The following is a 14,313-nucleotide window of genomic DNA, read 5'->3' as shown; positions in this document are numbered from 1 at the left end:
TTCCGAGAGCCGTCAGTCGTCGTGGGTTGCGCGGGACTCGCCGAGAGATGACGGAGCTGACGACGCGTTGAGTGGGTGCGGCGCGAGCTGTGAGGGTTGAAGCTGAAACTGGAACTGGATGACCTTGCTCGATTTCTTGGACGTTTTCCGTCCCAGCGAAATGCGTTAGCGCACGAACGAACGATCGAGTGCGAGCAAGCAATACAGAGCATCTGTAATGATTTACGAGCACGAGCCAAGAAGCAAGGAGAGGAATTGTTTGAAAGAATGTACCAAAAACGAACCCCCGAAAACAACTGCTGGCAACTTTGTCCGAGCACTTGGTGAATAGCGCATTGATTAGGCAATGAGGTTAACTCGCCAGTCAATAATTGTATTTTCCGCCGCTTGTTACTGTTTATCTTCGAGTGTTTATTGATTCAATAAGGGGTAAACTTTGTTGGGGCACAATTGAGAGGCAAAACTCCCATCCTCTTCGATAACTTCGAGGGGTGATGCTGGATGATTCACCCCCTAACAAACACCATCGACATGATCTTACAACAAGAGCGCACACACTCTCTTCCCCTTCTCAAAGTTATTAAAATTGTCTGGCAAAACGTAAAAGCGAAACGCTTTACTGGGGAGCAATCATTTCGGGGAGTTTGTTTGGCTTTGGAAAGCCCCGCTCCCTTCGAAATCGAAATGCGTAATCAACTGGTTTACTTGCGACCAGTTCGTGTGTCGATGTTTGACCGAACGCACACAAGACCAGATAAAGATAGCAAACCCCTTAACGGTTGCAACGGAGAAACAGAGAGAGCGAGAGAGACTTTATGAGATTACATGATCTGGGGCCGCAGTTGAGCGTGGCCCTTCGCGTTTGGCATCTAGTTGGGACCCAAGCTGCTTCAGCCAAGTGCAGCTCTTGAGGGCAAGCAGTAGCAGCCGAAGGTACTGACGCACACACCAGGCGTGTACGTATACCCATTGGCCCATTGGTTAGGTATGATTAGATTTCAAAGTGGTGCATTCGAGCAGTGGTCGAGTGGGTTTTTGCTACCGTACCGAACGGTGTGTGTCTGTCCCGCGCGAGTGCGAATGGGCATTACATTCGAAAAAGGGCATATTTGTGCAGTGGAAGCTGTAAATGGATACAAGCGATTCGAGACCTTCCTTGTGTGTGCATGTAGTTCAATAAGTAGCTTAGATCTTGTGATTTGTAACAGCGAAAATTGGAATGTGTGCTCCAGAAACGTATCGCGCTAATTCTCAGTGCGTTAGAGACGCTTAAAAGGTCTAATAATCCGTTATTAAGCCACATGAGAATGATCTAGTTTCATTGCAGGGCTCTAAACAGTTGGAGGACTTTCATGACAACTCCAAATTTCTTTAAATAAATTGGAAAATGGTAAGATCGCATCATTTTTCAAGGTCCTAAGATCTTTCTTGTTAGATCGAAGTGTAGCTACTACTAAGAAGGATCAAATATACTAATTGATGCGAATTTTCATCGAGACAGTTAGTCTCCACCTCATTAGGCTACGAGCGTCTATTTCAATACCTAGTTTGGACTTCAAAACACTGATGTACTATTCTAATATCTTCAAACATCAACTTTAGAATAGAACTGCCAAGAGCACGTCATCTTTCAAGGTTATAAGTTCGGTATAGTTAAATCGCAGTCTAGTTACTCGCACGAATGATCTAAAACCTTCAACACGTTGATACTAACTAAGATGTACTAACATCTTCAAACATTCGTATCTTGAAATGAAGCTGCAAAGAGCACCAGAGCGCTACATTATGTCTTGTTACATCGAATTCTGCTACTTCCAAGCAAAATCTAATAACTAAAGTAATTGGAATTATAATTCAAAAACATTCTTCCCTGAATACATTTCCTCTACATCTCAAAGCCATAAATCCTTGTTTAGGTACTCCTGCCAACTCCAACATGTTTATGTTTCTTAAAACATTCATATCTTGAAATGGAACCACCACAAAGAGCACATCAACTCTTCAAGGTCATCTCCCTCCAGCGAACATGTATTTCAATTAATCCGAAAAAGCAAAAACCTAATCAACCTGCTTGTCTTGTCCGAATCGAAAGTCCAGCTACTCCCAGGAAGGATCCAATAAATAAAGTGATTAGAATTATAATCCCAAAACCCATACCCACCCACCCAGAGTGCTTCTAGACTTTCTCTCTGTCTCTTTCTTTTGCCTATTTGCCTAGCCCGATGTTCACGTGGCCACGAAAGGCCACCATCAAAGGGAAGGGCCAAAACGCCGAAATTGGCCGAGTTCCAATAAAATACGTGTCTAACCTTAAATTAAAATCAACCGTTTACCCCCGCGTACGGCGACGGGAGCGACATCAAACGCCGAAAAGGGTCCCGCGTCCGTTGTCACTAACACCCACGCAAACGCAACCAAAAAAAAAACCAGTCAAGATATTTTTAATAAGATCCGAGCTAAACAACAAAAATATTACTCTCCCAAACCTTCTCCCTTCTCACTCTGGTCACCCTGTTAGCAGAGCACAGAAATTATGCAAATTATCAACGCACCATCAAACACCACGGACCACGGACATTGTAGTTGGTTGCGGTTGTGACCGTCGCCAAGCTGCCAAATGCATTCAAATGAGTTGGAACGGAGGACGTCCACCACGACCACGACGACAACGACAACTTCAACGTTGCAGTCACTGTGCGTGGTGCGTGTCTCTCACTCTCTCTCTCTTCGAACCGTTCGAACTGGATTCAATTTATGGTGTATGAAATTATGCAACCTTCCAACAACCATACACACACACGCGCCCCAGTTCCGGCCCCGCCGCGATGATTTGTGAACATTCATTTGCACAACAAATAGGCGAACGCACAAACCGCCGGTACCCTAAAGAGAACCCCCCGGGGAGTAGGTGAAGTTAGGTGCGCTGACTAAGCACGGCACACGATAAGGCGAAGCTAACCAACAGTGAGTGCAGGTTAGTGGCATAATAGTTTGCCGGTTTCCCGCAGGAAAGAGGAGTTTGATCGTAAAAGAATGCACAAAAACACGGCTCCCCGGTAAAACCTACTACATTTTCTGGAGATTATCTTGGAGGCCCAAAAAAAATGGTAAAATAGATAAAAGCTCCATCACACCGGTAAACTGGTACATCCATTAAAGTAATCGTAGATGAACGCACACACACCACACCTAACTCAATCGACAGGTGGGAAAACACTGTTAATCTTAGGGCTCCCCCGCCGAAAAAAGAAAGAAACATAATTCCTATCATTCCAACACTTGTTCCCAGGGGGAGCCTCAACCGCCACGCTGCTGTTGCTACAGTTTAGTTCCTTCTTTCATTTCCTTCCCAGCAGAACCTGCCCTAAACACATCACACCACACATACTACAAACGAAAAGCAGCACTTACTTTGCACCGTTAATTTAATATCTACCTTTTTGAAAATCCCCCAGGCCCTAACCTGGCGCTCTCCAAAAAAGCCCGGCGCGTTAAATTGTGAAAGTCACGATTCTAACAGCTAATTGCTTATCCACACACACACTCACAACTGCTGGAGGCCCAATCCGGAACCGGATTCTATAAAGTTAACCAAAAAGCCTTTACTTTACCCCTGGCTTATTATTTGAGGTGAAAGGGAGTGAAAGTACACACACACAGCAATTGCATCCATTTTTTTTGGGGAAGAAGTGCAGTCTTGAGACTTCAAAATCACCAAATCTCCTCCGATTCGGATGGACAATCACTTACAAAAGAAGCTTTTCACCTGATCGCGAGAGAGCGAGCAGTGGTTTTGTGATGTAGGCGACGAACCGGTGTACGTGTTCGGGTCCGTTTCGTATCGTATCACCTTGCAATTTGGAGTTTGAAGCTGACCCGAACGAACACCACGTACCAAAACACGTGATTCCCGTGAATTAGGCGGCGATCATGACCTTTCCGATGTGCTCAGAACTGCACAGCGAACGTGATCTTACACCAAATGGACCAGCAGCAGCAGTAGTGAAGCAGGGGTATATAAAGCTGCTCCCGAGGCACAAATGATATATCCATCTTGGACTTGAACTCAAAAACAACTCAAAATGTGCTCCAATCGTTCCGCTTTCGGGCTATTACTGTTGGCGTGGCTAGCAAGTGTGACGATACTCGGCGTCGAAGCGTACACAACACTTCCACCGACTACTGCCAACTGTACCACCGTCAGTACCTTTGACGCCGCCTTGCAGGAATGTGTCGTCCAGCTCGGAATTGCACCGGAACGACTCGACCAGGAGTACAACCTACTGCTCTACCCTGCCGATCGGGACACCATGTGCCTGGTACGATGTATCGGTGTGCTGCTTCGCTTCTGGAACGATACGACCGGACTGCGCGATGCTACGATCCGTCAGTACTACGAGCCAGCACCGGAAGACCAAGACTACCAGAACCGTACCCGCAGCTGTCTCGCGGCACTGGAACCTAGCGTAACGGACGTTTGCGAACGAGCGCATCGATCGTTCCTGTGCTATCATCAGCACTACGGATATCTTCGCAAGACTGATCGCTACGTACCCAAGACACCGCTCGAGATGAAACAGATCCAACAGGACTGTGTGGATGTTTATGGGTTAGACCCGGCCCGGTTGAACCACTACCAGGACGGTCAATTTCCCGACGATCCTGAAACGCAATGCTTTGTGCGATGCGTTGGGCTTCGGGCTGGACTGTACACCGACCGGGACGGACCGAACATTGACCGGATGTACATACAGTGTGAATCGTGTGCCGATGAGACGCTGTTTCGTGCAAAGGCTGGCGAGTGTATCGCGGCACAGAGGCGGCACAAGCTGAGCAAGTGTACGGCCGCCTACCGGACGCTGTACCATTGCTTCCGGGACGATCAGCTGGATATGTACGCAAGCTTAACGACGGCGGCTGCGATGACTACCACGATGACCACCAAGAAGAGCACACCACCGAACGCTATTCCGGCACTTTCGGTAAGGAAACCGAGCGATAGGGCGAAGTTGTCGCCCGATGCCTGGCAGCTGGAGATCATCCTGGAGGGTCTTTACAATCAGAAGTACTGAGAGGGGTGTTTTTTTGCAATTTAATAATGTTACTGGGGGAATCAGGCTTATTTATTTTAAATACTTTATAGGAATACTTCATACTTTATTTATTTTTATAGGAAATCATAAAAATCCGTTATTTTTACAATAAAGATCATATTTTTTTAGTACTTGAAACCAACTTTTCGTGGAAAGTTCAACTCTTGGAAAAGAATTATATCTGAAAGGCCAAACTATGGTCCAAAGTTTTAAACAAAACAATAAAAATTCCATAAAACATCAAATTTAGATATAATTGGACATCAAACCATATTTTGATGCACATTTTAACCCTTTAAAAGCAATGTTCCTGGTCCAAAGTTCAACATTTTGAAGAAAATCATTAAACAATTCAATAAAAAAAGTGAAATTTTAACCTTTTGAAAGCAATTTCAATTGCAAATCATCCAATGGTTCCAACTACATCAAACCTGATTGCAATTGCCGGACACTCCCTATAAACTACCGAAACACACGCAATGACGACGACGACGACTAGCAGCCTCTGGGGCAGCAGATTGATGCAGCACACGAAACACGAAACCCGCCACCAAAACAAAATGGAAAGTGAGAAGATGAGAAGAATATTTCTACGCCGTCCGTGCTACCTTTATTTTCACATCAAACACTACCGTACCCGCCTCGCCAGGGGGGTGAAAAATCCGTCCCAAGTTTTCCCACCGACCCAAGGCGCAGTATTGCAGCAACAGCAGCAAGCCGTCGTAAGTCGTGCGCTCGTTCGTGCGCACGCCGCCACCTTGCGCGAACGGAGCCCGGTACGCGGTAATTAAAGAGCGGCCGCACAAAAACCAGCGAATTTTGGTGGCGAAACCATGGGGAAGGTTTCCCAAAAAAAAAAAAAAGAAAAAAACGAAAAATGCTGATACCCGTCGTCTCCCACTGCTTTTCAAAGGTCCGTCGGGCCGTAATCGCGATCACGTGGTGGTGGTGAGCGGGTGGGGTTTTGTTGTATGCAATGAAGATATTGCAATCGCACAAATACTGCTGTGCAAGGCATTCCAGAAATATTGCATAAATTTTGAAGAGATATTTGGGCTCTTTTTTTGGGATTTCCCATTTCGCAGATAAAAAGTCTTATTTGAACTGATGTGAGTTAAGTGCTTCGTGAGCAGTAAACTTCCAACAGAAGCTTTAGATAAGCAGCTGTGATTGCTTGTTGTCGGAGAGATAAGAAAACCCCAGGATGGTGCAGAGTGGCACTTTCAAAGGGCCTAACCAGGGCTTATCGGTGGTAGCCGATAAGGTTGCTTTTGAGCAGGCTTTGATTTACAACTCCTTAAAAGTCTGAACTTAAGTAGAGAAAAAACTTTGAAGAATGAGTTTTTGGGTAAAAGCCACAATGTCTAGGAGGTAAGATTTCTTTCTTCAACAAACTTCAGACTTTCTTGCCCATTAGTCGACGACCATTATCCACCAATTCTTGCCCAAGAAGTCTCCCTGCCGCCGTCGCTACGAGGTCCTAATATCGTCCACAATTCTCAGATTTTAATGTCACCACCACTTACCTTTGATTACTCGGTCATTTAGTCACTGCCGTAGCGGTGTATCCTGCCGCGACTCCCCAGAATTGACTTCGGTGGTGTCACTTTCGGGAAGGTCCTTCCGGAACTTCCGACTAAAACACACCCGCTCTGCCCGTATCTGGACCAACTTACCGGCAGCACAAATTTTCACACTTCCCCACACTTGATTTTCCTCCACTTTTCACCGGACCAAACACCGGACTGGACAGTGAACAACAACAACAAAAAATGGGGCTTACTTTTGCCCACCACTTTCCACGCACGTGAGAGACACCACAGCCTACTGCTTCTTATTTTTATTTCTGGTATTTTTCACACATGCCCTCGCCCACTTTCCTCTTCTCGGCTTCGTTCCCGGCGTGCGGTACAAGTCGACCAACTTGCACCACCACCACACACCACCACGCGGCGGCGGCGTTGCGCCAACTTTCACTTGCCTTTTTTTCTTTCTTTCTTTTTCTTCAACTACCACGCGCACGGCCGGCTGCTGCAACGGATAGACAGCACTGAAGCGCACTGATTTTTGCTTAACGATTTTCCTTCTTTTTTTTTGGTGCGCTGTAACCAAGGCAATACTGAAGAACGATTGCAAACGGACGTGGTTTACTAGGATATTAAAATAGAAATTAGAAGAATAAAAACAACACACAACACCAAAAAAATGGAGGTGAACAGATAGGCTGGGGACAGGTGTGAGCAGGGCCTCTAAGAAATTTGGGACTGAAGTAAAGGACTGCGAAAGGACCCGCAGGGATTGCAAACAGTGGCGGGGAAGCTGCTTCATCAGCTGTGCTCAACCTTAAAGCCACAATCTTTTTGGTCTACATTTGGATTTGTTTACAAACTGCACACTGCACACTGACGATGTGTGGCCCCGTGTGACCTGTGAACGGTGTGTGTGTTTGTGTGGGGTTTCCCCGGGAAAAAGTCTACGGCACCCACGAGAGTGTATTGGCTGGGGATTGCAACCTCCGCGTTGCGTTATCTACGTTCACAGGGCCCGTGCACTGGGACACACACACACACACACGTGTACGTTACTGAAACTCACTTTAATCTACGACGAGGACCACCTTGGACCACCGTAACACTTTTCACCCGTCACACGACTGGCTGAAAAATCACGGAAAAATGGGCAAGAAAAGCGCGAGCCCGACACACGCACGTCCACTTTCGTTGGTTGTTTGTTTTGTTTTGATCAGTCTGTCAGTCAGTGTGCGCTGGCGGTGTCAAATGGTGCTGGTGGGTTTTGGCCACGGAATGGGGTGAGGCCAGCCCATAGTGTGCTGTGACCGATTTCGTACGCTACGGTTGCTCATTGGCTGAAGGCCAACGGAGGAGAGAAGGAGAACGGTAGCTTAAAAAGAGACAAACCGAGGGTGCGTTCGGGTTACGGGGGCGAAATGAAGTTTGCGTTTTTCGCCACCGTACAGACGGTTGGAAATAAAAACGAAAAGAAAAGCATGTCTACTGAAAATTTTTACTTGTACTTGTAAAAATTTATGTATATTTATTTGCTTTCGGGTGAAAAAGATCATACAATTAACGAAACAGTATTTTTATCGTTTTTGGAAGCAAATATATTACAGAAAACACAGGGGCGAAAATGGACGTTTTCGAACAAGCTTTTCAAATTCAAAATGACAGTTATAAAATATCATCGCACATGGCACGAGGCTCAAGAAATTAAAAATGACAATCGAACTCATTCTTTTTGGGTTATTTATGATTTCAAAACAGATTTATAATTATTCTATAATGATATAGCCCGATGTTTTAGAATGAGTAATGTATGTTAAGGTTTTGGGCTGACCGTTTGTTGAACCTTTAAACAATTTGATTTGTTTCCTTACTGTTTTCCGCATAAAATTAAACAATAATAAAAAAAATCCTTTAAGTGTATCTCTCTCTCTCTCTCTCTCTCTCTCTCTCTCTATCTCTCTCTCTCTCTCTCTCTCTCTATCTCTCTCTTTCTCTCTTGTCCTGGTCACAATAGAGTACGTCGATGTGACTTGGCCCGGTCAACAATTATTATCCAGGATGCTCGGTCCCTGGCTGCAGCCTCTCATCCATGCAGACACCCGATCTTCGTCAGATCTCGCTTCACCTGGACCAGCCATCGAGTTCGCTGTGCTCTCCTGGACCTTTTGCGCAACTGGGGATCGCTGTCGAACACCTTCTTGGTGGGGCATGAGTCCGGCATTCTCAAGACATGCCCCAGCCATCGTATCGTAGCCATCTGCCAGCCTTCGCCACCGTCTGAGTCACCGGCAAGCAGGTACTTCGTCTTCGTCGCTTTCATTCTCAATCCAATTCTAGCTGCTTCGCGTTTGGGTCGGGTGTACGCCTCACACACCTTCGCTTTTGTCCTGCCGATGATGTCGATGTCATCCGCGAAGCCAAGAAATTGAAGAGATCGGTAGAGGATAGTGCCACGGATATATCGTTGTCTAGCATCGCGCCTCGAATGACACCTTTCAGGGTGATGTTAAAGAACAGGCAGGAGAGTCCATCACCTTGCCTGAGATCCCTGTGAGATTCGAACAATTCCGACATCAAGTTCGACACTCTCACCTTGCACTGCACCCCGTTCATGGTGGCCTCTAACAGCCGGATCAACTTCCCAGGGAAGTGGTACCGCTGCATGATGCTCCATAGCTGCTTCCGGTCTATGGTGTCGTAGGCCGCCTTGAAGTCGATGAACAGGTGGTGCGTTGGGATCTGGTGCTCTCGGTTCTTCTGGAGGATCTGACGTAGAGTGAAAGTTTGGTCGGTGGTTTTACCAAGTGGATTTGCCTCCAACAAACCCAGCTTGGTAGCTGCCGGGAGCAAAATTTGTAGCAAGGGGCGCAAGTCTGGGACAGGATCTTGTAGGCGACATTCAGGACTGTGATGGCTCAGAAATTCGAGCAATCCAGCCTGTCGCCCTGTTTGTAGACTGGGTGAATAACACCCAGCTTCCACTCCTCCGGTAGTTCCTCCTGCTCCCTCGAGACTTTCACGATCTGCTGATGCATTTCGACGGCAAGCCTCTCCGACCCCATCTTGAAGAGCTCGGCCGCCATTCCATCGCTGCCGGCAGACTTATTGCTCTTAAGCTGCTTGATGGCGCTGGCAATCTCATCCAGAGATGGCGGGGGCACCTCGTCGTCTGCGCCGATGCTGTCGCTGTTGTTACTGCCGTGCTGCTGCTGTGGTGGTTTCCTTGTTTAAGCGTTTAATACTGAGCAAAATGCGATACATTTCTTTCGAAACAATTCAACAACCCCACAACCAGGATACATTATAAAGTATAATTTTATTCAAAAATTCGCTTCCATCGCACTTTTGCCTGTCACGTGCGTGTGTGTGTGTTGTTGCTGCTGTTGTTGTTGTAGCTTTACTGCTACCTTCCGATAACTCTCTTCACTTTGCCCAACCCGTGTGTTATGAGAAAAAAGAGGAAGAACGAAAAAAACACTTTTTCTTCCGAACAAAATGTCTTTGTCCGACCTATCATGCTCCATTACACAGTAAGTGCCAATAATAATCTGCACCAGGGTTTGGAATACAAACAAACCAAAGAACAAAGAACCAAAGACTCTTTTATCAACATTAATTATAAGGGTTTTAAGTACAAAAAATTCGCGCCCTTCGTCCTCTTGCAAGCAAACACACAACTAACACACACACTAACCATATCTCTTCGAGCATGATTTGTTTCACAGCTGCAAAACCGCAACAGTTGCAGTTGGGGGAAGGAAACCGAGACTAACGGAAGAGCGTCACCTCATCTCAAATACTGGTGCACTTCCAACCCGCCAAACCACTCCGTACCCAACATTGGTCTACTATAAACAGGCATACGCAACAGCGGGTTACACACACGATCGCACGTTGTTTGATTCCGACTTTAAACAGTAAATTTGCATCTATCAATATTTGCATTAGATGTGTATATATATATATATATATGTATATAAGTAGCTGGTATAATTTGCTATATAATTTTCTGCTCCATGCTTTGTGCGCACACAATGCCTGCGCACTTGACTGCCGCTTTTGCGCTCAATATTCTGCTCATCCGGTAGCGTAAGTGCGCAATCGACCGAATTATCCGTTTAAAACAAAAAGAGGCGTATAAAGAATTGAAAATAGAAAACAACGGTAATAAACAAACTCTGTCCTCCCTTTTGTAGGGTAGTTCAGACACCACAAAAAAAATAATAAAATAAACACACTTATTCACGCACGCAGTAATCCCTACTGGCGGGGGGAGGGAGGGAGTTCGTCTTAAATGCTACACGCCAAAACAAAGGTAAAAAAAAGCCATCTTTCCTCCCGTGTATCTGCTTGGCAAACGTTTTGCCACGTAACACTGTCTTACACGTGTAACCCGGCGCAGGCGGCGCGGCGGCGGGGTGGGAAGTTACTATAATTATTAGATCGATCACATTTTGTTGTTATGTTATGAAATTTTACTTCCCTTGCGCACGCCTCATTTAATTCGAAAGGCAAATCGTTTACACAAATCTTGTTATTTTTTTTGTTTTGTTGTTGCTGTAAAACAAACCAAGGAAACGAAGCTTGAAAGGTTCAACTTGTAATGCACACAAGCGAACGAAATATGTAGAAAGAAAGGGAGGGATTTGTTTCGAACTACGCATTAAAACATAAACAAAAATGCCATTTTTATCCTTCTTAAGGACATTTGCTTTGTTACACTGCACTATCTGTCTGTCTCTCTCTCTCTCTCTTTCTCTTTCTCTCTTCTTTATTCTATCTCTCTATCTCTCTCTTCTCTCTTAACCATCCAAAGCTACATCTAGGGAAAGAAGCACGTGGTTGCTGGTGTGATGAAAAACAGGGAAAAGTGGGGTTACAGATTTTCATCATCCGAGTATTGCACTAGAACAGTAGAGAAAGGGAAACAATTCCAACCGATGAAAATTGGAAAATTGGAGGGCGAGCAAAAAAAAAAACAGGAGACAAATCCTGTTATTTGCATTAAAGATATTTAGAAGAAAAACAAACAAACAAACACACTGGAAGCAATAATAGCGGTACGTGAATCGAACGGTTTAAATTCGCCCTCACCGTACAACGGTTCAACCTTTCACACTAAGCTACACTTAAGCGTTAAACTAGCCACTATAAACAGCTTACGGGAGGGGGGATTTTAAAAACACAGAAACAAAGAACAATTTCCCACGGCAATCGGGGGGAGTGGGAGCAAGAAACGAGAAACGATTCAAGGGAAGGAAGGCCTGTGAAACAGTACAAACTATATAATAATAATAATAATAATAATGATCGCTCGTCCTCGTATGTACACCAGTCGTCTTTAGCGCTTACGCGCAATCAGTCTTTCGCGCATTCTTTTGCCCACTAACCGAAGAAACCGACAAAAGAACGGAAAACCGATCGCGCCGACACATGTGGCCTTTTAGCTTGTGTGTGTATGTGTCACTCTCTCTCTCTCCCTCTCCTTATGTTACCTTATTTCTTACGTACTAGTTTTTAATTAATTGCTCTATTTGCTAAAAATTTCAGTCATTTGATGCTTGTTTTATCATTTTCGATTTTTTTACCTTTCTGTTTTTTTTTCTTTTCTTTTGTCTTGCCTATGTTACGTGTGTCTGTCTGCCTGCCTGTGTGTGTGTATGTTTGTATGTTTTTGATAACATTTTCCACAGCTGATACTGCTGCCTCGCTTCGAGAGAAATCAATAAAAAGCTACGCTACGCGTCTGCCCAAAATACCACTTACACGCTTGCTCTTTTTCGTCCGCTTTTTTTGAATAAATACACGCGCTCTCGGTCTGCTGTCTGTCGCTACGCCCCTTCGTGGGAAAAGGGGAATAAGCCCCGGAATCGCGAGAAAAGATCTTCTTCTTCTTCTTCTTTGTTTTTTTTTTTTAATCAAAAAGGGAGCCGGTTTCAGGTTCGATGCGCAAAGCAAGGCACACACTTTCAGCTACTGTTTGCGCACCCGGTGTGGGCTTCCTTTCTTCCTGCCGGCCATTTCTACTTCGGTGGTATTTTCGATCGATTCGAATGATCATATCAGACCTAGTAAGGGCTAGAGCTAGGCTGAGATTGGCTCTTTTTATTTTCGAAAATAATTGAATTACCTTTTTTGTTCTTTTTTTCTTCCTTTTACTAATCTGCTTAGCGATTTTTCACGATTTAAATGTTTTTAGAATGTTTGCTCGTTATATTCTACACTGTAATATATGGAAACCGTGGTGTTTTTGTTGTTGTTGTTGTTGTTAATTTTTTTCTTAGCCCAAAACTTACACTATTAGCTCCATGGAAAATATCGCCTCAACGTCGCACACGTACACACAGTCGCCCACGGGTCAAAGGTGCTGGGGAACACCCAATTTAAAAGGGTGTTGTGTAAGGAAAGGCTTCTTCACACTACCATTCTACAAAAAAAAAAAACATAGCTAAACCCACTTCTAGGTTTAATCTAGCATAACGAACAAACAGGCAAATATGTGTTATAACAGCAAGCACATGTTTGCAAAATGTTAAAAAAAAAAAACAAACAATTCACTATTGGAGGGTTGTTGTGGAATTAACCGAAACAGACACACACACACACACAATTTCGGTGCGTGTGTTTTTGTTTCATTTAAAATGGGAGGAGCCGGGTGTGTATGTAAAGATTCCATAACTACATTAAAAATAGCAACACTAGCAAACTAATCAGATTGTGCAAGGGAACGTAACCATAAAAATGGCCAACCATTAGAAAACAAACGGTTAGCATGCCGCGTCCTCCGTTCAGTGTTTCTGTGTGCCATGCAAACGAAACGGGCGGCTCTATAAACCGTGCATCCTTGTTGAGGGGTCACGTAAAACGGTTAAAAACGAATAACATAACGTTTACAAGCTACCTAAAGCGAGCAGTAAAAAACAGCTCTTTTTCTGCTCGCGAAATCGAACCATTCTTCTTTCACCTTAACTGCTGCGCTGCAACACTCACACATTCGCTACTGCTACTACTACTACTACTACTACTACCTATTACTACGACGATGACCTTGATCCGCGTTGTACAATTTAAAACAAAATGCACAAACAACCCGGATAGCTTGTTGTTCGTCGGGGTGTTCCAGCACCCCTACACACTATTTCCGGGGTCTCGAACGCCTCGAACGGGAGGCAGGCGCGCGTAGCTGCGGCGAAGTCTTGTCGTTTCTAGTGCTCACCGCGAAGCAACTCCATTAGCAGATTAAACGACGGCTCCTCGCCGTCCTTCGGTTTAATCGTGAGCATTTCTTTGCCAACCTAAAAGCCAAAAACGAACGAACGTATTAGCGAACGCAATGCATTCGAAGCACCATACCGCATGCATTATACTACCTGACACGTGCGCTGCAGCTCCGGTATGCGCAGCAGCAGCTCGCCGAACTTGGCCGGCGACTTGGGATAGTGGGCGAGGGTGTACGCCTGCAGTGCCTGCAGTGCCTTCTCCTGGCTGGTTCGCACCTTTTCCGACTCCTTCAGCTCGGACGTGTCGGACGAGAGCAGTACGATCACCTTCATCGCCACGTACTCGTACCGGTCGACGCGCAACCGCCGCAGATGGTCTGTGAGGTTCAGCATGCGCTCAATGCACGTCTAATTGAAGGAGTAAAAGGGAAGATTAGTAATTGAAGGTGCTTTCTGAGAATAAAAGCAATTTGC

The 14,313-nt window shown here is 45.2% G+C and overlaps 3 protein-coding genes across 7 annotated transcripts in view; 1 reads left to right on the top strand and 2 right to left on the bottom strand.

The window, feature by feature from the left end:
- The window catches only part of LOC120960203 (beta-1,4-glucuronyltransferase 1), an 88,552-nt gene extending 80,705 nt beyond the window's left edge, over positions 1 to 7,847 (bottom strand). Inside the window, exons 1-2 of one of the 3 annotated variants that reach the window (XM_040384231.2) lie at positions 7,689 to 7,847; positions 6,620 to 7,243 (exon numbers count right to left, since the gene is read on the bottom strand). The gene's annotated coding sequence lies outside the window, so the exon portion shown is untranslated. The remainder of the gene's footprint in view (positions 1 to 6,619; positions 7,244 to 7,688) is intronic. The other 2 variants (XM_040384232.2, XM_049609805.1) reach the window with 2 other exon arrangements.
- Positions 2,137 to 5,202, top strand: LOC120960205 (general odorant-binding protein 45-like). The gene has a single exon (XM_049609808.1). It carries the CDS (start codon positions 4,083 to 4,085, stop codon positions 5,070 to 5,072), a length of 990 nt encoding a protein of 329 aa, XP_049465765.1. The 5' UTR covers positions 2,137 to 4,082; the 3' UTR covers positions 5,073 to 5,202.
- A 2,069-nt stretch (positions 7,848 to 9,916) lies between the features above and the next one.
- The window catches only part of LOC120955552 (nuclear hormone receptor FTZ-F1 beta), a 40,267-nt gene continuing 35,870 nt past the window's right edge, over positions 9,917 to 14,313 (bottom strand). For all 3 annotated transcript variants that reach the window (XM_049609802.1, XM_040376525.2, XM_049609803.1), the window contains 2 exons: positions 13,990 to 14,247; positions 9,917 to 13,914 (listed from right to left, as the gene is read on the bottom strand). In XM_049609802.1, coding sequence (XP_049465759.1) covers positions 13,825 to 13,914; positions 13,990 to 14,247 — 348 coding nt within the window. In that variant the 3' untranslated portion in view covers positions 9,917 to 13,824. The remainder of the gene's footprint in view (positions 13,915 to 13,989; positions 14,248 to 14,313) is intronic.

This window comes from Anopheles coluzzii, chromosome 3, assembly GCF_943734685.1.
Source record: "Anopheles coluzzii chromosome 3, AcolN3, whole genome shotgun sequence".
Taxonomy (NCBI): Eukaryota; Metazoa; Arthropoda; class Insecta; order Diptera; family Culicidae; genus Anopheles; species Anopheles coluzzii.
The sequence above is the reverse complement of the archived record's forward strand: the minus strand, read 5'-3'. Positions and strand labels throughout refer to the sequence as shown.

Coding starts and splice junctions, on each gene's coding strand:
- LOC120960205 (XM_049609808.1), top strand. CDS start 4,083: ATGTGCTCCAATCGTTCCGCTTTCGGGCTATTACTGTTGGCGTGGCTA.